This window comes from Perognathus longimembris, chromosome 14 (genome assembly GCF_023159225.1).
Source record: "Perognathus longimembris pacificus isolate PPM17 chromosome 14, ASM2315922v1, whole genome shotgun sequence".
Classification (NCBI taxonomy): domain Eukaryota; kingdom Metazoa; phylum Chordata; class Mammalia; order Rodentia; family Heteromyidae; genus Perognathus; species Perognathus longimembris.
The window spans coordinates 44299376-44326509 of NC_063174.1; the positions used below are offsets into that span (position 1 = coordinate 44299376).

Below are 27134 nucleotides of genomic sequence, written 5' to 3' on the forward strand. Positions count from 1 at the left end.
GACCCAGGACAAGCCCATTAGGGCCCAGTCAGTCTAGAACTCTAACTGCTGGGAATGCTTAACTCTGACCACCCCTATAATGCCTTGAACCCTGAGCCAATCAGATTTGTACCTGTGTCCTAATCTTGCTTGCCTGAACACCTGATTGTTGTAACTTTGTTCTTTGCCTTTATAGGCCCTGTGTAATCACAGCTCGGGGCTCCCTCCTAACCTCCGCTGTGTCAGTGGGTAGGACGAGGCCCGAGTTGCCAGCTCGCTTAAATAAAGCCTTGCCTTGCTTTTGCTCTTGGTGGTGGTTTCGCAACTTGGCACAACAGTATGCACTCACTGAATCCACATTTGGGGAATGGAAGAGACCCAATGGGTTATTGAGGATCTTTGTCATCTGATTTTTCTATCTCTTCTCTCAGCATTTATTCAGATTTGTTTAGAAACTTTTGGGCAATGAGCAGTGCATTGTTCCTTTAGTCCTTCCACATCATTCCAGTAGTGGGGACTGTTTGAGAGCACTTTCCTCAGTCACCGTGGCTCTCACCATCTGTATGGCTCCCAGCCCTCAAAAGACAGAACAGAGCTAATGACACGCCTGTGCTTGGAGACCAGCCTTTTGTCCTTGAGGATTTTCTTTTCTAATGACTAAAATATCCACAATTTATTTGGGCTGTCTCTCATCTAAGAGTTTAAAGTTCTTTCATCCAGGACATTGTTCCCTGAAAAACTGATCTTTAAGATCTTTTTTTCTTTTTTTCTGCATTCTTCCCAAGGAAAGATACCCACCCATGGCATACAATATTGTGGGCATGATTGAGATCAGTTCCTCTCTCCCTCCCTCCCCTCCCCTCCCTCCCTCCCATCCCTCCCTCCCTCCTTCCTTTCTGTTGGTCCTGGGGCTTGAACTCTGGGCCTGGGTGCTTTCCCTGAGCTTCTTTTGCTCAAGGGGAGTGCTCTACCAATTGAGCCACAGCTTCACTTCTAGCTTTTTTGAGTAGCTTATTGGAGATAAGAGTCTGAAAGACTTTCCTGCCTGGGCTAGCTTCAACTGTGATCCTCAGATCTTAGCCTCCCAAGTAGCTAGGATTACATGTGTGAGCCATCAGTGCCCCTCTGAGATCAGTTTCTTATTGAGTGGTTCTGCGCCTCCCAAACACCTTAGCTTTTTAAGTTACTGTAGTATGAAATTGAACTTAGACCCAATGAAAAAGCCTTTACTATTTGTGTCTGCCTTGCAAAGGCATTTCTCTTTCTTTCTTGGATTTGTGCAGTTGGTTTATTTGACTTAAATGTGAGACTGTTCTTTGATTTGTGTTAAATTCAGCACACCAAGAGCTATTGGGATGCAGCTCTTTCTTCTGGATTTATGTCATTCTTGAAGGGGAAAGAGTTTGGAGATATCCATGACAGTTGGAAAACAAGGACTTTCCTTTGTGTCTTAAAAAAAGTCATTATTGCTGATTCCTCTGTGTGTGTGTGTGTGTGTGTGTGTGTGTGTGTGTGTGTGTACGTGTACTATGGCTTGAACTCTTGAACTCTGGGCCTTGTATTCTCACTTGGTTATTTGGCTCAAGACTGGCTTTCTACCACTTGAGCCACAGCTCCACTACTATTTTAATTCTTTTTTGCTGGTAAGACTCTCATGAACTTTTTTTTTTTTTTGCCTTGGCGGGAATGAAACTGGCTTCCTCAGATCTCAGCCTCCTGAGTAGATAGGATTACAGGGTATGAGCCACCAGTACCCAGCCTTATTACTGACTTTTTAACCCTTACAGAGGTGGAGAATGTTTTTCTGCCAAGGACCATTTGAATATTTATGATGTTATTCTGGGCCATATAAAATTACCAATAAAGGCAGATGGACTATTTTTTTTTTTTTTTTTTTTTTTTGCCAGTCCTGGGCCTTGCACTCAGGGCCTGAGCACTGTCCCTGGCTTCCTTTTTGCTCAAGGCTAGCACTCTGCCACTTGAGCCACAGCGCCAATTCTGGCCATTTTTATATATGTGGTGCTGGGGAATTGAACCCAGGGCCTCATGTATACGAGGCAAGCTCTCTTGCCACTAGGCCATATCCCCAGCCCAAGGCAGATGGACTATTGACAGCTGATGAGCAGCATTACATATCTGTCCTGTATGGCTCAATGTGTGTGTGTGTGTGTGTGTGTGTGTGTGTGTGTGTGTGTGTGTGTGTGATGGTCCTAGGCTTGAATTCAGGACCTGGGCACCGTCCCTGAGCTTTTGTGTTCCAGGCTAATGCTCTACCACTTGGGTCACAGGATTTTTGGTGGTTAATTTGAGGTATGAGTCTCACAGGCTTTTCTCCTTGGGTTGCCTTTAAACTATGATCCTCAGATCTCAACCTCTTGAGTAGCTAGGATACTAGGCGTGAGCCACTGATGCCTGGTCCAAATGTTTTGGGCTTTATACAGTCCATGGACTGGACATGGACATTCTCCATCCCCGAAAGGTGATAGGCATGATTGCCTGTATCTCTCTGCCGTTGATGGCGTTCATTCACAAGGAAATCTCACCATTCCTTCCATCACTAAGAAGCAGAACAGGTTGGAAAGGTGCTGAAAATGTTCTTTTTCCTGTAATTGTGCTATATACAAGCTGTTGGTGATTGATGTACCTGATCAGAAGGAACTTTCTGTTCAGCCCAGTCACCATGCTGTCAGAATAAAGCTGCTTGAAAGGCAAACAATAAGTAGGCTGGTAGAACTACCCGGTATAAGAGCCTAGGTGATAAAAATTGGGCATGGTGACACCTTAGAAGGGCAAAAATCGAAGGCAGAGTCTGATAGGATTTAGAGAATTTAGCAACAGGTTATCTTTCCTTTTCTGTCTTGAAAGCTATCATCATTGTCACCAGCCCAACTATTGGACTCATCCTTAGTACTGGGTCAAGTTTGTTGGCGAGCTTGCTCTTCTCTAGTGTTAGCTCATGGTTGCTGTCAAGTGATTAGTTGGATGTTTGTGTATCTCAATTACAGTGGTAGTCGGCTCAATGCACAACCTGTACATGTTAGGCAAACACTCTACCATTTGAACTGTGCCCCTAGCTCTTTTGTCTTCTATTTTGTTTTTGAGATAGGGTGTTGGCAACTTTTTTTGATTGGCTTCAAACTTGTAATCCTCTTGTCTCTACTTCCTCAATAACTATGATTATAAGTGTGTGCTATCATGCCCTACCTCCCATTTGAGGATCATTGATACCTTTCTAAGAATAATAGTTCGGGCCATTGCAATGGCTATACATAAGCTGGGACAAGTCAAACTTCAGAAATTCATATTGCTCAATCAAAATGTACTTTGAAATTTTCCTTCGCATTTCTGTCAAGCCATACTACCCTTCGTATTCAACCCTCTTGAGGCCTATAATCTTCCTGTCTCAACCTCTGGAGGGCGGGGATTATAGAGTCATGTACCACTATGCCACCTGTTAAAATTAAATTGTATGTTTTCCTGTCCCATGCTTTTAGAGTCCTACTCTGATTCCCAAACATATGAGATTTCCTCTGAGCTTTAGGTCATCCTAACACCCAGAGCTCATACTATAGATGTCCTAAGGCCGGCCATTGATAAAAATGTAGGACAAGGCTGGGTTCTGCTGTCAGGTACTGTTGAAAACCAGGTAGAAGAAGAAACTAAAGTCCATGATGGAGACCAGGAATTGCCTAGGAAGGGCTTGTTGATGAAAAATTGTGGACCTAGGTTGAGGTGTCCTTTAGATCAGTTATTTTCCCTTTACTGTTCTTCTCCCAAGTGTCTGTGCCCTCTGACCTTCCTACCCATGGTGGCTGACTTCTTCAGCCTGCATGCTTCCTTCTTCCTCTGTCTCCAGTTCCTGTCTTTGGGACCTTTAGTTCAGAGGTCCTGATGACCTGTCCCACATGGCAGCTGAGGAATCTGAGCATTTTAAAGAGATGAATGGCTCAGGAACCCTAGAACGTGACCCAGGAAAGGAAGAAGTTCACACTTAAATAGAAATACATGTCAAACTACTTCTCTCTTTAAAATGCAATTCAGAACATGAGATTCTTTGATTTTCTCTTCCAAACTCCCAGTCATCCCACAGATATGATTGATCTCTTGCAGTCTCTTTTTAATCGGACTCCTCCTCACTCCATAGTTAATGTCTTTTTAGTTCTGGAAAATTAGATGAATACTTCCATCACCTCCTGGCTTTAGGTAATTATTATTTTCAAAGTCCTTATGGCTTTGTAAGAATCCAGCATTGTCACTCTAGCAATTAGTGACATTTAATTTTTTTCCTTTGGAATGAAAAAAAGATGATATATGTAGATTTTTCACTGGGGAAAAAAGGTACTCTGAAAGTGAATGGAATAAAAGTCTTGGCAGGAATAACTTTTGCTTTTTTTTCTGAACCTTTTTTAAACTTCCTTTCTTAAAATACTTGCAGCCAGGGTAAGGGGAAAGAAGGATGGATTGAAAGCCATTGGAGCTGCATGGGATATCACAGCTTAAGGTGGGAAACAGTATTAGCTTAAATGATGGAGACTTTCAACTTCAGGCCTAGTTCCTGAATGTTGCATCTTTTCCTTTGCCTGTTTCAGTAAATGGTTTCTCTTCTCTGTATTAGTCATTCTCATGACAGGTTTCATGATGGCCCAGCTGCTTATAAATGACTTTGCCTTTATAGTCATTTCCATTTTTCTGAGCTGTAAAAGCAACTATCTCCATGGGGATTTTCCCAAAGGGGTGTAACATAGTTTCAAGAGCCATACGTATACTTTGCATATATTTTACATATGATTTACAGTCTGTTCCAAGGCAATTTCAACTTTGCCTGCCTTATCTATTGCCAATCTTTTTCTTTTCTTATTCCTGTACATATATCAGGGAACCTGTGCACCACAGTTACACAGACATGCACATTGCAGAATGTGGCATCTGAGAGGGAACAGAAAGGATCAAAAGTGTTAGATACCTTTCTGGCGAGTCAGAATATCCTATGAACTCAAATAGTGAAGCAATTGGTCAGGGTGTGATAACAGAAGACACCTCAATTGCTTCCTTCAAGTTTTGGAATCTTTTTTTGGAGGCATAGTAGTTTCATAAGAATTCTTCATTAACGGTTTTTAATTTTTTGTATATGACAGAATCATCTAAGCTCATCTTCTGTTCTCGCCTATCTTTAGGTAGATTTGTATAGAACTGACTTTGGAGTTGTAGTTGTAATTCAGAGCCCATGATAAGATTTTTTTTTTTTGAAATTATGTAGTTTCCTTTACTACCACGAGCCCTGCCTTATCTTTTGGAAGCCCTGGAATAAGAATAAATGTCCAGAGTAAACGCCAAACTGCAAACCCATTTATGGTTACAGGGTTCTCATAACCTGTTTTTTTGTTTTTTGTTTTGCATTTTCATGTCCATTTTGCTTTATTATTTGAAATACTAGTTTGTTGACAGTAGAAACCATGTCTTCATTCCCAATTTACTGTATTTCTATTTAAGGTTGTTCTAAGCTGAAGAAGATGAATATTTTACTTGAGTAGTAATGCTTACAACTATGTATGTGGCTCAATAAAACCTGATAAGTACATATTTGAATTTTGAAAACACAGGTGGTGGGTGATTTGCATTTTAAAAGGATATTTCCCTTCACAAAAGGATCCACCGCGGGGCTCCATTAAATATCCAATTCCTCTTAGTTCATTTATCACATGATTTAATTTTCTGAAATTTGATTTACATGCTGCTCTAAAGGAGTAGCTTCCAAGTTTCGGTGAGTCTGGGAATCACTGGAGCAATTTATTTAAAATTCAGATCTTACCCCAATTCTCCCCCAAGATTTGAATTTATTATGTCTAGGGTGGGGCTCGGCACATTCATTTTAATAAACCTTCCCAGGTGGTTGAGGCAGGTCATCTATCAAATATACATCGGGAGGCACGTCAGCCAAGCCCCACTAGAGTGATTTGTCCAAAGCCTGAGTACCTCAATAATATTCCCAAGGCCTGATATTCCCAAGGATCCTGCTTATTCTTCATTTGGTAAATTTAAAAAAATATATAGTAACAGGTCAAATAGACTCTTCCCACTTTTTCCTACTTATTCTCCTACAGAGGCCACATACCTTTAATCTCAAATGTAACATAGCTTCCCTGTCCCTTTTATTTAGTACTCCTGAGGTTTGAACTCAGGATCTCTTGTTTGCTAAGCAGATGCTCTACTGATGAGCTCTATATGCTTCCTGCCCACTGGTTACTTTTAAGCTAGATTCTTGCTTTCTGTCTGAGTCTGCACCTGAACTGCAGGAGAGATGACACCACTGTGCCTGGCTTTTTCTGCTGAAATGACATCTTGTGAACTTCTTTTGCCCAGCCTGACCTGGAGCCTCAATTTTCTTGATCTCAGCTTCCCACATAGCTGGGATGACAGGTGTCCAACACTATACCCAGCTCTAAGTTTAGAAGATGTTGTGTGAACTTTTTGCCTGGGGGACAGTCTTAGCTACATGAGTAGGTAGGATTTACAGGTATGAGCCACTATAATGGTTGGTCATTCATATTTATTGTTCTCCTTTATATTTTTCTTTCATCTTTTAAGTAGTTGTACAAAGGAGTTGCCTTTCAACAAAGCAGTATATGAATACAGTATATCTCCCTTTCAACATTCTCACCTATTCTTCCCCTACCCACCCTTTCCCTCACTTTTCTTAATTTTCTTAGGATATACATTCTACTCTTTTATCTATCTATCTATCTATCTATCTATCTATCTATCTATCTATCTATCTATCTATCTATCTATCTATCTATTGCCAATCCTGGGCCTTAGACTCAGGGCCTGAGCACTGTCCCTAGCTTCTTTCTTCTTTTTGCTCAAGGCTAGCACTTTACCACTTGAGCCACAGCACCACTTCTGGCCATTTTCTATATATGTGGTGCTGGGGGATTGAACCCAGGGCTTCATATATACGAGTCAAGCACTCTTGCCATTAGGCCATATTCTCAGCCCTCTTTTCTTTTCTTTTATTTTTTGCCAGTCCTGGGGCTTAAACTCAAGTCCTGGGCACTGTCCCTGAGCTTCTTTTGCTCAATGCTAGCATACTACTACTTGAGTCATAGCATCACTTCTGGCCTTTTCTGTTTATGTGGTACTGAAGAATTGAACCCAGGGCTTCATGCATGCTGGGCAAGCACCCTACCACTAAGCCATATTCCCTGCCCCTGAAGTGGATTCTTGACTGCATTCTCCTTCTTCTCTTCATTGATCCCCCTTCTTCTCTTCATTGATCTATCCTCTTCCCTTGACCCCACCCCTTTAAAGTACCCATTTCCTGGTATTTATTTTGTTGAACTTTGATTTAGCCTTTCTAAGAAATTACTCTGTTTTTCCCTAAAACTCTGGTCTTTCAGTTAATACATTTGTGTACACTAGCATACCACCCAAAATATTTACTCATATATTCACATCTCCTAAAGCTGACAATGCTCTTCTGAGTGGCTGTCTACTAAATTCTGATCTCTAGCCCATTCAGTTCTGATTCTCTTTTCCACAAACTGTACCTGCCCGCTACAACCCTTCTTCTTTGTGCTCTTGACTGGGATGTTGAAGGCTTTGACTTGGCCCAGAAATATCAAACATTACCTATAATAACTATTTCTGCAAAGGTTTCTCTCATGCAAATTTAAGGCCTTTACTCCTTTCTAGCATTCTTCCTTTCAGAAAAGGACAAAAAATAAATTTCTGAACAACATAAATGATGAGAATATCTTGCTTTGGCATGATTCCATTCCTTTTATGAGTGTTAATCCTAGTCCTAGAGCTTTTAAACGATGATTATAGTTCAATGAAATTTGTTTAAAAAATAGACTCCATGACATTTATGGTACATGTATCTATGTATTTAATACATCACTGATCCTTTAAAAGTCAGTTGCTTGACCTATATTTTGCCTCTGATTACTTTTCTAAATCTCTGGTAATCTCCAAAAACATTTAGAGATTTCCATACTTTAGAGGGTTATTTTTTCCCTCTTCCTTTATTAATCCCTTCTATCCTTGATTCTTGCTCTGAGTAAAGGTTCCCTGGTGTGATCTGGATTTTTGTGAAAATATCTCCAGTAAGCATAGAAAAAGTATAAAAACAAGCAACTGGTTGTAGTTGGTTATTGGTTAGAAGTCTTTTATTTTAATTGATTCATCTGAGTGTGTGCTTTACTGAAGTACAGAGCCCTTGTTTGCCTCCCATAAAGACATTGCCAGAGGTTCTATTGTTTGTTTATTGTGGGACTTTGTGGGGCCTCTTTAATTTAGGCAGTCTGGGGCTGAGACTTGCTTTGGATCCCTGGAGGTTCTTTCAGGACAACAGAAGCACGAAGGAAAGGGTGAAGTTATCAGTGGTCGAAGGCAAGGATAGGAGACATAGTTTTAGGTCATTTGAGCAAGAACTTATCTGGTAGGTTCAAGATCTTTTCATTTAAAAAGTGTTCTAACAATCATTAGAAAACAAAGCAAGTTGATAATCTCTGGATAATAGGTTTACAATTGATTTCTTTTCTTTTTATTCTGATTTTTTTCAGGTTCCTACAGTGAGCATGTATTACTGTAACAATTAATAAGAAAGAAAGAAATATTTTTTAAAAAGCATGTTGAGTCTCCTTTCTAGGGATAAGATCTTAGGAGATTTATCACAAATCTACCAATAGCATAGAACAATAATTGAAAAAGCAGAGAGAATTCTCTATATTGGGCCCAAAGCCATTCAACAAACAAAGGACTGACTTTCATAATGGAAAGCCAGCCGTCTGCATGACAGCAGGGAGATTGGGGGTTTGGAGTTTGTTGCATGCCTCTGTGTGTGTGTGTGTGTGTGTGTGTGTGTGTGTGTGTGTGTGTGTGTACACCTGTCACACCTCCTTCCATTCAAAAATGTTGAGAAGTTTGCATTGCATTTTGGATTTTAACTTTTCTTCTCTTTCTTTTCTTTTCCCTTTCCCCTTCTCCTCCCTCTCTCCCCTCTCCTCCTTCAGGCCTCTCCCATCTCATGATGAGCGAACAAGGTAGGTGCGCTGTGCTGTACTCCTGTAGCTGCCTGAACTGCTTGCCTTCTTGCCTCTGGCTGGTCACTCTGAGCCTTCTCACTGGGCAGGCTATTTGCTGCCTGTCCCTCCTGCTGTAGACCAAGCTGGCAGCAGGGTTGCCTGCTGGTGGGGGGGGGGGCACGTTTTCGGATGCATCTTGGTCTCCAACCCCCATCTTACCCTGGCTTCTACATTCTCTGTCACCATTTGTCATCTGGGTGCTGGCCCTGCTGGGCTGCCTCCAAGAGGGAAGCATGAAACAAGGCATGACACATCGATAATGGGGGTGAATGAAGCTAATTTCAGAGCAACCAGGCGGTTAACTTCCTCCTGTTCCTCCTCAGGCCCTAGGCTGGGTCCCAGCTTGGGGACGAGGAGCTGTACTTCTCCCTGAATTTTACTCTGGGGAAAGGTTTGCTTTATGTCTTCCCCTCCATTCCACTGCCCATCTTAATGGCATTCTGCCCTCTCCGGTCAAAGGAAGCCCTTGGGGGTTTAACTGTTTTCAGTTTTATATAAAAGCAAAAAATCACGGACAGAACATGCTAATGTCTTCATGGAAGGATTCTAACTCATTATACACCCTGAAGAAAACTGCATATAAAGATCTGTAAATTCAGCATCTGCAACCTAAAATATTCAAATATGCAGGGAAGGAACTGTGTAGGAAATTCAGCTCAGCTAAGCATGGGGTGGGCTGTGAATGAAGCCTTTTCTCCTACATAAAAATTTTCCACATTATCAGCCCAGATAAGGATTTGAGAACTGAACCTACTCAAAACTGTCTTTTCCTTTGCTGTTCAATTGCTACTATTGTGTTTTTTTCCCAAGCCTTGGGATGATTACAAGGCTCAACTACCTGTCTTGTCCTGTCTCCAGAGGACTTTTCTTTGTTTTCTTGTCTATTTCTTTTGAAAATACATATGGGACTTAGTGCCTTTTTTTTTTTTTGAAGGACTAAAGAAAAGAGCCGGGGGGCGGGGTGCTGGTGGCTCACCCCTGTAATCCTGTAATCAGGCTGAGACTTGAGGATCATGGTTTGAAACCAGCCTGGGCAGGAAAGTCCATGAGACTCTTATCTCCAATAAACTACTCAAAAAAACCAGAAGTGGTGCTGTGGCTCAAATGGTAGAGCACTTGCCTTGAGCAAAAGCCATTCAGGGAGAGCGCCCAGGCCCAGAGCTCAAGCACTAGTACTGGGGGTAGGGGGAGGGGGTGGAGAGAGGAAAGATGATCCTCCCCAATTTTCCTGTTTTTCTTGGTCTTTGGTGTAGGGTATGGCTGGTATGTCAGGTCAATTTCCCTCTCTTTTTCCTTTACATTGGTCCATTAGATGGTTTTGGCTGAAAGGAATAGGATCAAATTAAGGACCTATCTAGGGCTGAGAAGATTGTTCATAGTGATGGGAGAACTATGGAGATGGCAGTAGACAGCACTTGATATAGTAGGGTAAAGAGAAAGCCTGCTTTCCCCAGTATAAGTGTTTTCTCCAGCATGATCCAATCTCCATGATGTAGACTCCAGAAATATCAATGAAGAGAAGGTTTGGTAGAGAGCAGATGGATCTGAAGGGAGAAGGTCAGACTTCACCCGTGTTGGGTGAGGTTCTGGAAGATGCTGTTATGAAGCTGTTCGTTCTTAGAGGTGAGGGAAGCAAGTCCCAGCAGCAAGCACTCTGAAGTAGATATGAATAGATGTGCTTGATGTGGGTCTAGCGTCCATGCTGTTTGAGAGTTAAGTACTTCTCTAGGAAGAGAAAGGAGCTGAGTTCTATGAATTGCTAGAACTTGCTGGCCCCTCAGAGTCCTGGTAGGAAATCCTCCTCTCCTCTCTAGTCTTAAACTCCCAACTGCCCTTCAGGGGTTATCTCAGTGTTTGCAGAGTGCTCAGGGCACTGAGGGTAGAATATAGCTCATGGCAGATGGGACAGAATTGCTATGGCTTGTTTGAAATACACTTCCATAACAGGAATGCTGAAATCTCAACTTTGGTGTAAAAAGCCTGCAGAGCATCTGTATTGTACACCTTACTTTATACTCAAATGACAAAACCATGTTCCAGAGGAGTAAGTCAGGTACTTTAGGAAGGTAAAGAGAAAGAAAAGAAGAGGGGTCACGACACATGTGGATGTTTATCATCCCCCTTTTTAAGGGTTTCTAGAACATGGGTAGAATTCTGGGGAATGGAGCCACTAAGATTCTAAGCTGATACTTGTGGCTCAGTGCATTTTAAGAGGACCCTTTGACTGAATTCCTTTTCCTCTCATTCTTTTCCATCCCCCCCCATTCTTGGCCATTCTTTCTCTCTGATGACTAAATTACCTGAAAGACCAGTTCTTTTCCCACTCATCATCTCTGACTTGTCTTTATTCCTACACAAAAGAGAAAAGGGGCTTCCTCCTGGTTCTCATGGACTCTCCAGAGTTTGTTTTTGAATCTGAAGAACTATATGTGGAAATATTTTATGTATGTCTTGTTTGTATCCATGAATTCATGTATGTTACCCTCTTGGTTCTCATGGTGCACTGATGCTGGGAAAATACAGGAAAGCTCAGCTTCTCTGAAACTTTCCTTAACCATTTTCTTAAAATAATAAAGATGTTAAATGTGTGCAATTTCACACCCATGTGGCTGTGCATTCCCTCTGCATGTTGAGTCTGTCATGTTTCTTGGGATGAGACTGGGAAAGACCCAATGGGACCAGGCTTAAACAGGAAGCCAGCAGAAGCAGCCTGGTTAACCCGTGTGTTTACTGCTTAAGCCTCCCAGTATGGGTTTGCTTTGTGCTAATGCCTTTGCCCACTGTCATGAGATGTGTGTTCTGTGTTAATGTCTCTGTGTGTCTACGGTGTGCTGATGTTCATTCTCCTTTCTCTTGCTCTCTCACCGCCTCCACGGTGGACACGTTTCCCTCTCCTTAACTGGACCTTCCACTTGCTTTCTGTAGGTAGAAGTAAAGGTAGAGATCGCTTTATTTTTTTCTCTTTATTGTTCTAACTGTCAATCTGCTTTCCAAATCATTCATATTTACAAGGGGGAGGGGTGGATTGTTGATTCTGATGTAGTCCAGATTAGAATTTTAATGCTGGAAACAACAACTAAAAGGAAAAGGAGACAAAGAAGTGATTAGTATTATTTCCCTTCAGTGCACTTTGTGTTCGGTGCTTTGGGGATGGTTCTGTGTTAGTTTGCCTTTCTCTAAGTCCAGGATGAGCCTTTTACATGGTGTTGGACTGCTTCTGGAGCAGGAATGGGGGTGTTGGAGAAGTGGAGATACAGTTTGGAGTAGATCTGTTTTATTGCTTGTGTTCTGGGATCTCCTTTCAGTAGGTCTATTGATGGAACAGGGGGGGGATGTGAAAGTATGTACCATTGTGGCTACTCCTTGAGGATAAGAGGATTTGGAGATAGCATTGGTTAAGGAAAGATGGAGGATGAAAAAGGGGATCGATGAATTGCATGGGATTTCATTTAATGTGAATATTGTTCTCCTCCCACCCCCCACCTTGTGTTATATTTATTGTATGTTGGTGTGCAGTTGGAATTTTTTGGCTGGGGCTAATGGGCTGAGAAGGATGGGAAGTGGGGGGGTATGGAAGAATACAAGAATGAAAATACATTATCGTGGAAGGAGGAAGAAGAGAAAGAGGTAATGTAAGATTTTAATGTACAAAGTCAGCATTTTTGCCAGGTGGGCAGGGAGAGGGAGAGGGAGACATGCTGGGCGGGTGGGCTTGCTTCAGTGCTTCGACATGCCTGACGGTGCTTCACACCTTCGAGTAACACAGCTCACTCATCCATTCCTAATCAAAGCTGTCAGAGAACTCCAGGCTCAAGAACCTGGCTTAGCTCAAATTGGATTAGTCATGTGGGAGTAAAGGGAGAGGTTAATTGATAAATTACAAATATGAATCTATATCCAGTCCTCTCTCCTCCTCCCTAGGCCTTGTTTCGGTAAAGTCTGCAATGCTGCTTCCCTCAAAAATTGGAAAAAGCAGAGTGTGTAAATTCTGGTGAGAGGAAGTGGAGGAAAGAAGGAGCAGTCACATTATTAGCAGCCTGTGAACTGGCCATCTTTGGCTATTTGAGTTTCATGTGTATTTTTTTTTCTGGATGTTTAAATGATTATGTGTGGCTGACTTGGAAGCAGTTCAGCTCTTTCCATGTTGGGGTTGGTTGTTGATTGCTTGCTCCTTTTATGCTAATCCGGAGTGGCATCTGTCATGGGGAATCCTTCCTCCATTTCTGAGATGGTACCTTTCGACAGGAAGCAGGTGGCAAAAACGAAAGAGAAGAAGAATGATTATAGGGGTGCCTTTCTCTCTACTCCCATATTTACTGATGCTGTTCCATGGAGGTTGTCAGACATTTTAAAGCATGAGCCCCTGGCACGTGCCTCTCTACAACACATTAGAGCTAATTTCTGCCCCTTGTTGTCCTCTCCTTACTCTTTCCTTGATCACCTATGGCATCCCTTAAAATAGATGCTTTTAGATTCTACATGTTACCTTTCTTTCTCCTGGTCTTTGCTCCCACAGGGCTAGCCACTGCTAACCTGTGGGGCATGCTCCTTGTATGTCCTCACTGTGCAAGGCACTTGGTGCGCTCCACAGTTAATGCCCACAACTTGATGAGGTAGGTGGTGGACAAGGCTGACAAGGCTCACAGGGTTAAATAACCTCAGTCAGCTGTCTACTACGTGAGATCTGACTTTCTGATTACTACTCTTTATTTCCCCTCGAATCCAAGGATGATTTCTGGGCTCAGCCCAGGTATGTCTCAGGCACTGATCTGTCTTATGTTCCAGACTCTCACCTTGCATTTGCTGTAACACATGTCCATAAAAATGTTACCTCCTACTATCACCTCAGCATGTCCAGAGTCAACCTTCATGCCATTTTTCCCCAAATGAGTTTCCTTCTTGGATTTCCTGGTTTTTGATAATGGACCCCCATCCTCCTTACCACCTACTCTTTTTTGTTGTTGTTGTTATTGCCAGTCCTGGGCCTTGGACTCAGGGCCTGAGCACTGTCCCTGGCTTCTTTTTGCTCAAGGCTAGTACTCTGCCACTTGAGCCACAGCACCACTTCGGACCATTTTCTACATATTTGGTGCTGGGGAATTAAACCTAGGGCTTCATGTATAGGAGGCAAGCACTCTTGCCACTAGGCCATATTCCCAACCCCCTCCCCAACCTACTCTTGAGACCCCAGTCTTCTTCTCCCTCTTCTTTCATCATGGACTTCCTTTCTCCACAGCAGTCAGTTGAAAGGTCTTGCTGTCATTCTCTGCTGGAATGTCTGTTCCATTTCTACTGGTAACAGCCTGGTCTAGATCCTGGCTAGCACTTATTACCTTGTTGTCCTATTCTACTCTATTTCCCTGACAATCTGGCCATGAATTGAGAACTGTGTAACTCTTTTCTGTACACTGCAAGGCATGCAGTGTACAGATACCTCACTTTCAAAACCATCCTCAGTGTGGCTCAGTTTCCCTTTCACTATTTCGCCTGTTCAACTTAGATGCAGCAATGGCTGCTCATGCCAAACAACCCAATAACCTTGCCAGACTTTCCCTGTCTCCTCAGTGCTCATTCTGTATCTCTCCTATCAACCAGTCTCTTCTGTTGGGCTCTGGCTATACCTTTAAGGGGGTAGTCCCGAGAGGCCTGCCTCTTCTCCCACCCTGGGGCTGCTGGGCTGTTAGCCCCTCCTAACCCCTTCCTGGTTCTACCCGAAGAGATAGCAAACCAGCCCCGCCTTCCGCCTCCGCCACGTGTGATATCATAATGGTGCGGAGCAGAGCCTAAGAGGGCGGTTCTGTGGCCGTGACCTCCGCCCATAGAGGAGGTTCTGTGACATCACTATGATGGGCAGCTTGTCAGCCTATCGCTGGTATGCAGTTAGTCCCTCCCCTTCCTGCCGCCATTACTGTTATATAAACTCCTCCCCTGAGTAAATCTGGTGGGAGTTCCAGAAGCTCACCCCGAGATGTCCGCACTGGAGTCCTGTGTCGTTCTTTGAGGGACCGAGGGGAGGAGGGGCGTCTCGCGACTATGCACCCCCAAGGTTTGCACATTGGGCCACACTCCAGCTTTTCCGCCCGGCGGGACGGGGCAGGATACGCACAAGGGTGAAGAGGGGAGTCTGACATCTTCTTCCTACAATTCATTTCCTACTTGATGCTGTCCTTCAGTGCTCTATGTGGAGTTGAGCTCTCGACCTGCATATTGTTCTAACAACTTACATTCAAGTTATTTGGGCATTAAGACTCTTCTCTCTATTGGACTGTAGGTATGTTGGAGTTGAACATCATCACTTGTTAATGTCCACATGTGTTCCAGCCCAGTGTGCTGGTTTGCAAGGGACTCAAAAAAATCTCTAATCCTTCTTATCCTGCTGTCAGTCATCTGCCTAAAAGTGAAAATAAAGCAAAATTAAAATTAAATCGGATCATGTAGCTCATCTGCTTGGAAGCTCTCAGTGGATTCTTATTGTATAATCGTCAAGGTGCCTTCTCTGGACTATCATGCCCCCAAGCTGGTGCTCACTGTCACCTCTGCCAGCCTTTCAATACTCCCCTTGAGAGCTGTCCCCTCGGGGTGGATCCATGCTCTATTTTCCTGCTTCTGGTCTTCAGAAGTTCTACTCTTTTTCCAGAGTTCCTCAGATACTCTTCTCCCTGTTATCCTCCTTGGGTGTTAACAACACCCAAGCCTTATGGCTTTCTGTTGTAAAGTATCTACAGTAAACTGCCTTATTCCAGATTGGTTCATGTGTTTTACACATTATCTTCCTCATCTCAAAAAGGATAAAGGTTATATCTTAGACTTCACGATCAGCTATGAGCTCAGTACTTGATCCACTGTTGGGTTTTGTTCAAGGCCTGGGTGCTGTCACTGAGTTTTTGTATCCAAAGCTAGCTAGCTATCTACCACTCCAAGCCAGGGCACAACTTCTGGTTTTCTAATGGTTAGTAGGAGATAAGAGTTTCATGGACTTTTTCCTACCTGGGCTGGCTTGGAACTGAGATCCTCATATCTCAGACTCCTGAGTAGCTAGGATTATAGGCGTGAACCGCTGGTGCCTAGCCACAGTTGTATTTGATGAATGTTTTTAGAAATAAGGAGCTTTTAACTGAAATAAACAATTAGTTGAGAAATATGGGAAATGAATGGATACAATTTCATCTTTTAGCAGTGATGCTGTTAATAAGGGCACTCTATTCATCAAACCTAAATCCCTTAAATCACTATTTCTATTACCCAAACCCAGAGCAAAGTATCCCCAAGGGTCATGGATTCTAGCACTGGCTTTCTCTTCACCTAGGCCTTGTCTTGGCTCTCTGCATGCAAGGGTTTTAGTACAAGCCTCTTTGTAAGTGTTGAGAGTGTGTTTGGCTTCCTTCCCCGCTTTCTTGTCCATTTGGGGATTACCAATTCTGGGTCAGATGATCAAATACTCTCCCTTGAAACTGAACTTGAAGCCAAGTAGCAGACTTAAATGCCTATAGGGATCTGAGAGAGCACAGAGGAGCAGATCTCACAGTAAGGAAGATCCCACTGTGAGGCAATCAAGAGAGAGAGGGGGTAGAACTGTGGCAAACTGGAAGGCACACATTCTGTCAATGGCAGCAGCTGTTCCAGCTGATTTCTACCATGTCAGGATCACCTGGAGCTCAAGATAAGCTTTATCTTACAAAAATGCCAACTCATGGCATAGTCCTCTGTGGATGTACAAATGCACACTGCACACACACGGGTGCTTGTAGTACATATAAAATGAATAAATCCAGGAGACACAGGATTATTATTTTGCTTTTCTGAGAGGTTCAGTACTAGGGATTGAACTCAGGGCCTTACTGTTACTCTACCACCTGAGCCATACCTGTTTCCTGGCTTTTTGTTTGGAGGAGTCTAGGAATCTTTTTCTGGCTGGGGCTGACTTTGAACCACCACTATCTGGATCTTTGTAGCTAGTTGATAGAATTATGGCATGAACTGCTAGTACCTGGAGAGCCACAGGCTTTTGACCTTTGGTTTGAGAAAGAAGGTAAAGTAAAAGAAGATATTGGATAAGCATGATGGGAAATAATAGTCTCTAAAGCCTGCTTCACTTCCTTTTGGTTGTAGTACCAGAATCTTTCCTACTTGTGGGGCTACTGCCAGAGACACTGATAGGTGTGCTAGGGGAAGTCGACTGTGCTGAGTGGGTGAGCATGTGTGGGAGTATATGAAGAAGGCTGGAAATGGAGAATGAGGGAATTAACGTCTTCACGAATCACCAAGAACTGACATAGCTTATAAATAGTAAGTGGCCAGGAGGCACCAAATTCTTCTCTCTTTTGCTCTCTAGAAGCCTTTTTATTTATTCTTCTTCTTCTTATGTGTACAAAAGGGTTTCAACTCAACATGTCACCTTGTGAGTACAATGTCTCTTGATCAGTGTCCCAGAAATAGTCAACCTGAAGATTTATTCTAGCTGTTTAGAATGTAGACACCCCTTTTGATTTATTTATGTGTGTTTTTCCTATGTGGATTTGATCATCGGCCTTCTAATACTGAACTAATCAACACTGGCCAAACTGGAAGGAGATAATCAAGCTACATGAAGTTGAACATGATTTCATGTAGATTGTATTTTGCTGGTAATAGCATTAAGAAAGCTTATTTGGAGAGTTGAGCCCCCTCTTGTCCCTGCTAGGACTCAAGAGCCCTGCAAATAAGTTATTGCCTTGATAGCCAACTGTTTATGCAAATTAGGGAATGCCATGCCAGCTACTAATTATGAAAATAAACTCATCTGTGCTCTATAAATATCTAATTATAATAAAACAGGGGCAACATTACATTTCCATCTCTTGTCTCATCTGTTTCTCGTCCATCGCTGATTTGTCCTCTTGACAGTGAATAAAATTACTTTGTTTTTAAAAGAAGACTGTTTTCTATGTTTCTTTTTCCTTCTTTCTTTTCTAATGTTTTGAAAATCTCTGGGGAAAAATGGATTTATTTTAAATATGAAAAGTAAATTGCTTGATTTTTAGCAGCTCGTGTTTTGGGCAGTGATGTCTTTAAAAGCATGCTTTAAAATACGAAAAGCGGCATTTTATTTTTTCCTAGTTTAGAAATTTTTATTTGCCACTGAAGACATTGGCTTTGCACAGTTTTTTTTTAGAGTATTTCAAACTGTAATGTGAATAGTGGCTTTATTGGTAAACTATGCACATTATCAATGGGAAGTTTCAATTAAATTCCCATTTGTAATACACAAAAGAATCTATTACATAGCTTTCTAAGCAATATTAGTATTTCCTCTTCTATTTATCAATCATCTGATTTTACCTCTAAGATATGAGCTGATTTATTTGTATAGACCTTAGCTTATCATGTCAAATCAGTTTTCAAGAGCATAACAATTTTAACTATATGTATACACACTTAGCCCTGATTTTGATGGTAACAACAGATAAGGAATGTTTTAAATCACATTCCATTATCTTTACAATACATCTAACTTATACAGAATTTAGAAGACTTGCCTGATGGAAAAAATAATATGAGAGCAAGCCTCGTACATATTTCTTATATGAGTAGGCTGTGTCTTCCATGGTCTATTTCTCAAGTGTGCAGCTCAGAGTAGACATATCTAGGTTTGCTTATAATTTTTCTAAATACCTGTTAGTAGGTTTGTGCTGGTATAATATGTTCTCCTATGGAGCTTTCATTTGCATTTCAGTGCATCTGCACTGAAATGATCCATTGCAGGGTAATAGGTATCTGAATCTAGTAGAATTTCTGCTTTCATGTTAGAAAAACCAGTGTTTATTCAGCATTCCACAAATAGGTGCTAAATTCACAAGGCTGGGAGGAAAACATAACTCTACCCCTCTGACTCTTTGTAAAGACATCGAGGGCTTCAAAACAGCTCTCCACTGTCTCTTAAAAGAATTGACAATACTTGGGTACTCACACTTGCTAGGCAAGCTCTTTACCACTTGAGCCCTGCCTCTAGTCCCTTTTTGTTTTACTTGTTTTTCAGATAGGGTCTTGCACTTTTGCCCAAGGTGATCCTCTATCTATGTGCCTCCAGTGTAACTGAGATGATAGGCTTGCTTGGGCCATCATAGTCAGCCTCAACTAGACTAAATTAAAAGTGCTTAAAGACATCCCATTTTCATCTATACTTCTTAATATTAGTTAGCTTGTATTTTTATTTTTAAGAAAAACTGTTAAGTCATTATTCAGTTAGTCAAATCACCCATCCTTTAAAGTCTCAGAATCAGAAAAAAAGAGTGAGTGAGCATGTAGAGAAATTTCCATTTGCTGGTTCCTTATTTTCAGTGGCGGATAGTATATGCCATGTAAAGTGTATAGAATGAATGCTCACATATATTTAGGCCAAAGTTTAAAAAATCTATTTCTGCCCATGTAAATACCATCTGACCTGGGCTATAGATTTTATCCATCACCCCATGAGTTTCTATTATGCTACTTCCTGCTCTCTCTCTCTCTCTCTCTCTCTCTCTCTCTCTCTCTCTATATATATATATATATATAATTCATTCTTGCCTCTCCTTCCCAACCGCATGTATTCATCTAACAATCAACAAGCAGGTTGTAGCTCACTTTTTAGCTTTCATTAAGTAGGCTTAACCTCACAAAAGACAGAGGTGTTGTGGATTGCTGTATGCAAACAGAGGCAAACACATGGCCCTCTTGTGAGATAGCTTTGCCCTAGTGTTATTTTCTGTTTTCTTTTATGAAGCTCAGGTTTCCCTCTGCACAAAAAAGAATATCTAATTGATATCATTGCTTTTTCCTCCCACCCCCCACCAAAACATTTACTAGTGTGTAGAACAGCAGAGGTGGAAAGGAGCATATGCTTTATAAAAGGCAGACTAATAACACTTTCTGATGGACGTCTGATTTTAAAAGTGCAGCATCTTTCATTTAAATTTACATGTAAAGTAAGGGCAGGCACAGGACATGAAAGCTAATGCTACTCGCACATCTTGACATAATAACAATCACACGAAACTGGAGATCCCAGATGGCAGCTTGGCCTTTGCCATCCTTTTAATAAGCTACTAACTGCTAATTATTTTACTCTTATGGGCAAGTTAATTTACTGTTGACTCTTAAAGAGATACTGCTCTTCCCCCCCCCCCCTTTTCCAACCCACACAAAACAGAGCCTTTCCACCTGGAGCTTTGGAAAATGTTTCTGTGCAGGTTGGATGCTTTCCAGCTGGTTGTAGCGATGATGGCAAGTACTGGGAGGGGAAAATGTTGCTTGATAAACAATATTTTTGTGGATGCTGTTTTGAATATAGATCATCTTAGAGAAATTTGCTTGATTGAAGATCCATTGTGTGTGCATGTGCACGCGCGCGCGTGTGTAAGAGCAGTAGACTAAGCAACCAGCATAGGGAAAAATATCTGAAATTTGGAGCCTATTTAAGAGCAAAAGAACAGCTGCTTTCTAAATGGTTGCTAATTCCGACAATTAATGCCGTTTTGTGAGTGTGTGATTTTCTGTAACAGCGGTTAGCAGGGGTGATGGTGTGTAATACTTTACTTCCTAAGCTTTACATTCCCTAAGCGTTATGGTAATGTAGAGAGAGAAGTGAAGACCACAGAACTGAAAGAAACCCCTATCTCCCATTCTCTGAATCCCTGTACCCCGTTCTCCAAACCTTTGTCCCTCAATCTCTGGAGCCTTTTTAAAATTGAAAGCCTGCAAAGACTGTTTTGGGTTGTTGTTTTTTGTTTTTTTTTCTCTCCCTTTGTTCTTTGATTTCCTTGGGATGATTTTATATTTTAGTACAGACCCAGATTCTTTGAATGTTGTACAAATGGGCTGGGATACAGTTTGGAATGGAACCTTGTTTGCAATGAGCTGTCTGACAATCAAAATATTTGCTTAAAGATATGCTAATGACTGTGTCTTGTAAACGTCTGCAGATCCATTATTGAAATAAGAGTCAGTACTTTGGCTTGATACCATCTGAAAATAAATCTCAAAAATATTATTGTGTGATTGAGTTGTGTTTGTGTTATCAGTTTCTGGAAACAAAATAAGATGGGTGGTACACAATAAACAGTTGTAGGAAAACCTCTTGACCCATTTTCTTGAACTATTTAAAGTGAACTTGGTATGGGTTTAGTAATCCCTTGTTGTAATTGTTAGGAATGGCCAACTGGCTTAAAGATAAATTGAAAGACACATTCACCTATCAGTAATGGTGTCTGTGAACATGAATTTGGTGGTATGAGTGTTTAGTCCAGTATCATACCTATTACTTACTATAGGTGGGAAGACTGTGGAACTGAGTTAAATTCGACCATTTGCTTATTAAGTCTAAACTTGCTAAGCCTAATTAGTCATTGTCTTGTTAACTGGATCTGTTTTAGATCTTACATAGCATTGGAACTCTTTCACTTGGTTGTAAAGTAATGTAAAGGAAAAAAGTAAGTGCATGTGAAATTTACAGGGCGTTTTGTCGCTGCTCAAGACCTGACATTATGGCGTGTGGAGATTGCCATTTTCTGAAAGAATTTTGAGAAATGTAAATGTTTCAGCAGAAAAAAAAATTCTGAGAAACTCAAGTCTCAGAACTACAGGTTTTCACAAAAATTACACAGGCTTCTTGACTGTAGGACTTCTCAGAGCCTTTGTCATGGTGATGTAAGTTTTGAAACTCCAAGAAGGAAAATGTATTTTTCAAAGCTACCCCAATTTTTGACATGAAATTCTCTTTTGTAATTTTCATTTTGGACAAGAATAGATAAAATTAAAGCTTGTCTTCAGTTAAAAAAATTGGCCAACATAATTCTAATGTCCCATCTGACTTGCATATTGTAAGCCTGAATGCCTTGAGAGTTTGAAAGTGGCTTTTGGATTGGATTCAACTGAAGAATGGTTTTAAGTACAATTGCTTTTTCCCCCTTTATTGTCAAAGTCAAGTACAGAGGGGTTATAGTTTCATATGGAAGGCAGGTACACTTCTTATCTAACTTGTTACCCATTCTTCTTTTTTCCCCGCCTCTCCTCACCTTTTCCCTCTCCCCCCCATGAGTTGTACAGTTGGTTTACACCAGTTGGTTTTGTAAGTATTGCTGTTGAAGTGGTTTGTCTTTTTGAACTTTGTCTCGATTTTGGTTTTCCCTTTCCCTTCCCTAGTCCCAATACACACATATATATATATATATATATATATATAGTATCCAGGGTACTAAGATCAGTTACAGTGATAGCAGGGGTAAGACTACAGGAAGGGAATTCGAGAGACAAAAAAGGGTACGGTTTCACAAAGCATGTTGAAAATAACTACAACAGTGATATACCACTTGTTTCTATAACTTGGAGTTCATTTCGCTTATCATCATCTTATGTGTTCATACTGACATAGATATTGAGCTATTGTGATCTTCTGCTATGACTATCCTAGACATGTACTAATTATTCCCTATGAGGGAAACCATAGAGTCCATGTTTCTTTGGGTCTGGATCACTTCACTTAGTATGATTTTTTTTCCAAGTCCTTCCATTTCCTTACAAATGGGAAAGTGTCATTTTAAGTACAATTTCTAGTTTGATTGGGGATAGTTGTTTTTTGGATGAGTTAATTTCAATAGGGAAATTACTGCTTCATGGTAAAATGCATTACACAGATGTTAAAACAACAACAGTTTTAGACACTAGTCTTGTTATATTACTTTGTATTACCTAAGTACTTAAAGGGCTATCCCTTAGTGTGTAAACAGTGTGTAAACAGAGCTTCTGATAATGGCTTGCTTACCCATTAGCACAGCTGATGTCAGCAGAAGGTGAGAGGATTTTACACAGTCTTACTCGCATTGAAATTTGGAGCAGGTTAAGAGTCACTATGATTATTTCTCCCCTGTGTATTTCAGGTCATTCATCCCATAGCACTATGAATTTGACTCTACATAGCTTTTTTCTTTTCTTCCCCCAAGTAGTGAACAGATAGGGGAAAACTTTTTTCTTTTGGTTATAATAATTGTTTTTTTAAAAAACCATTGGCTTATCTAGAGATTGCAGGCATTTGAGAACCTCTTTATGTGCTACCGTGTGTTAAGTTTGAAGTGCTGCCATTGATCCATCTGTAATAGATCATTTCCCTGAGGCTATATATCTTGTCCTGGAAATGTGGTTTGTTGAACCAGGCATGCTCTCTCCCATTCCCTCAAGTGAACAATGATGGGCATTTGCACATGCTTTGACCAAAGTTGCTATAGGTATTGTGAGGTAACTTATTTGTGGTGGGTGAATAATTCTAGTCCAGAACTAGGGATTAAAAAGTGTACTGAGATAAATGTGGAGAGCTATGTCAGGGTGCTAGGGAAGAAAAATGGTAGGGTACAGTATTGGTATGAGTGTTTGACACTTGCAAGCCATATGACCACCCAGGCCTCATTATCTTTTTTTTTTTTTTTTTTGCCAGTCCTTGCTAGTCCCGGGGCTTGAACTCTGGGCCTGGGCACAGTCCCTGAGCTCCTTTTGCTCAAGACGAGTGCTCTACCACTTGAGCCATAGCTCCACTTACAGCTTTTTCTGTGATTAATTGGAGATAAGAGTCTCATGGACTTTCCTGCCTGGGCTCACTTCAAACCTCTATTCTCAAATCTCAAATCCCTGAGTAACTAGAATTACAGCTATGAGCCAATGGCACCTGGATAGGCCTCATAACAACATGGAAACAATAATAGAATAATGCTATGCCCTTTACAGAACTTCCAACTGGATACATTGGTACACAGGCATATATGTATATATGCACACACACATATAACTGTATTTATACATATATTCACAAAATATGTACACATTTATGTTTGAGTTTGGCTGTAACACAAACAATATTGTATATATAAACAATGAAAACTATTTTAGTAGTCATAAACATTAACACACATGAATTACTATAAGTACTTTTTACTGATTTTAGCATCTTTCATTAGATCTTAGAACTTTGAAAATATTATCCAATCATTTTGACTTTCCATGTCTTTACCTGAAAAAATTTCTCCTTGGTAGTTCAGTTATGGGTAATAATTGATATAACAAAGGTGAAAATATCATGCAAATTAAAATAGTACTACCTGATATTAAAATAAGTATGAAATTGTAAGCACCAGAAAATCAGAGGCAGAGTTCAGTACCATGGGCAGCCCCATCCTCTAAGAGAATATAACTATTGGACTCTTCCTGTTTTCCCCATTGCAAAAAATAGTCCTGATAAAAACCTGTGATCTTTGTTGTTGTTTTGTTTTGTGTTTTGGTCAGTTCTGGGACTTGAACTCAGGGCTTGGGTACTGTCCCTAAGACTCTTTGTGCTCAAGGCTCGCGCCTTATCACTTCTGGATTTTTCTGAGTAGTTTATTGGAGATAAGAGTCTCACGGACTTTTCTGCCTTAGCTGGCTTTGAACTACGATCCTCAGATCTCAGCCTCCTGAGTAGCTAGGATTACAGGTGTGAGCCACCAGTGCCCAGCACCTGTTTATTCCTTAAATCATTGATAGATGTCTTTACTCTTTTCCTGCACAAATAGAGCTATGGGATTTCCTTATATACTTGACGGAAGTGCATGAGTCATGAAGAAAGTAAAAAAATTTGTTTTATGCTTACTTTTTTGAAAATGCTGATGTGTTCCCTCTGATCTTGTAAGCATGTAATTTCAGATTCGGGGGAACTTAGAATTCCTTCAGACTATCCTACTGTAATTTTGTGGATGTGAAAACATGCTGAGAGGGTGAGACATCTGTCACACTGATAATTTGTTATGCAGTCAGGACTTGGTCCAAGCTTTCTGACTCCCAATACATTTTTTCCCCTTCCCACCAAGTAGCCAAGAATACTTTGTCATCCTCACTGAAGAGTGGCATTTGTCGTAGACCACTCAAAGCCTGCTGAGCTGATCATGGATAAATTCACAGAAGAAGTATGCAGGAATTATCAGCATGTGAACTTTCTAAACAAGATGGTCTCCCCAATTACTTCGCTTCCCGAGACCTGAGTCAACTCCAGTTTTCAATGTTGCAAGTAATTTAGTTTTAGGATCGGCTGATGCTCTGCACCTCTGGCGGGTTTCTTGTGTTGATTGCTTTGTCTTAGGTGAACTAAGATAAGGACACCAGTTGACTTTAAAAGATGCTTTTGTATCATTTTGGGGGGTGGGGTGGGGATCTCATCTTAACTATTCCCAACAGAATGATGCATGGTGAGTGTAGTAATAAGCTTGAGGATTCACCAGGGACCAGTCTGCTAACTGGTGCTTACTGTTCTTTGCCCCCTCCCCCCACCCATCCTACTACATTTTCTGTTAAGAATAGTTGTCATCTTATTTACAAGGTTTTTAAATGAAGAGAAAAATGTGTTTTTTCTTCTCAAATATGAATGTATCTCTTTTAAGCCAGCATTGTTCCTTTTCTTACTTCCCCCCCGCCCCTACAGTAAATTTCTCATTCAGGGCTCTCCCTCCTATCTTGGTGGGTCAAGGGCAGTGTCCAGCAAACTTGGAGAATGTTGTTCACTGTGCAAAATCAGTTCTTGAACATTTGCAGAATTGCTTGCTTTCAAAGTGTTGATCACAAGTGTCCTCAGATGTCAAAGCCATTTGGAGAACTAGATAGATAAAATGCCTGAGCACTAAGCTTTGTTTTTTTTCCAAAAGAGAATAAATGAATGTGTTTTCTACTATGTGCTTAGCCTTTGATAGTGATTTGTTAAAAAGGAAAGAAGAAAGGCAATGGTATTAAATATTTACAAGAATGATTTAGTTGTATTACTTGTGTTCTGGATCTCTTTAATAGTGAAATCAGCTACTGTTGAAATAAATGCCATTAAACGAGTGGTGGTAGTGTGAAGGTCACTGCCTCATGAAGGTCAAAATAGGTTTTGAAGAATAATGATTTTTGTCATTTTCCCACATCTCTTCCTGTTGCTGGTAGGTTCCCCTTCAAAACGAATAGGGAAACAAATACAGTCAAGGGTTCCTAGGGTCACTGTTGCTTGAATCCTTTATGTTCCTTTATGGACAACCTGGTAGTTGGAGGCTTTTAGGCCTTGTTTTGTTTTTATCCATTTAGTGGGCAAAGCTAGGTCTGTACTCCCAGGAGATGAGTGGCTGTATTTTCATTTGCTGGCTCTTCTGTTGCTCCCTGCTGGACTGTTTGTTATGGAGAGGCAGCACCTCTTCTTTCTCAGAAATGGTTGCTCTTCTCTGAAATGATTATTGCATTTCCCCAACATCCCTTTTCTACCAAAAGCAAAGATTTCTGTTTCTTCATTTTATTGCTTTTAAAGGAATACATGTATAGTTTTATGACATCATCTCCATTTTCATAAAGAAGAAAACAGAAGCTCAAAACTAGCTATCAAATTAGTTCTAGACAAATGGCAAGCCAAAGATAAGCCTCATTTGACCCCAAAGCTGATACTACAACACTAAACCATCACTGTGATTAATTTTCCTCTAAGCCTCAATTTTTCTCTTATGTAAAATGGGCATGATAGTAAGATCTTTTGTTGTATTCTTAGTAATGCATATAAATAAGGTATAGAGGATCTTAACTAACAGTACTTTTGTACTTTTAGTACAATTATATGAGCTAACATGTTAAATACGTAACAGGATTCTGGCTCCTGGTACAATTTTAGTAAATATGTTTCCGCCTCTCTTAACAATATTAATAAAGTATCATTGAATAAAATGCATGTTGAATGCAGGGAATACATGAAGTGAATGAAAATTAGTCTTTTTTATGAATACCTCACACAATGATGAAAGGAAAACCCCTCTATAATGATTTCTATATCTATCTATCTGTTTATCTATCTATCTATATCTTTTTTTTCTTTCTCTCTTGTTTTGGGCTTTGTACCAGGTGGTAGTTGAATGTGAAGACATTTTCTGGGGACAATTAGGTTTTGTTTTTTTAACCATGATACAATATATGGACACTGCAGTGACTAGTTTTTTCCTGGTCTGTTTATTTCATTCTAAAACCATCCAAAGGCATGGGGAAGTAGTAATGTATGTCAGGCAGAGCAGTGAAACTTCTATGAGA

General features: G+C 40.8%; 1 protein-coding gene across 7 annotated transcripts in view; it reads left to right on the forward strand.

Annotated features, from left to right (window-relative positions):
- Nrxn3 (neurexin 3) overlaps window positions 1-27134 on the forward strand; it is a 1433525-nt gene that overhangs the window by 41909 nt on the left and 1364482 nt on the right. For 4 of the 7 annotated variants that reach the window (XM_048362219.1, XM_048362221.1, XM_048362224.1 and 1 more), the window contains 2 exons: window positions 8994-9023; window positions 11991-12002. In XM_048362219.1, the coding sequence (XP_048218176.1) occupies window positions 8994-9023; window positions 11991-12002 (42 nt within the window). The remainder of the gene's footprint in view (window positions 1-8993; window positions 9024-11990; window positions 12003-27134) is intronic. The other 3 variants (XM_048362222.1, XM_048362220.1, XM_048362223.1) reach the window with 1 other exon arrangement.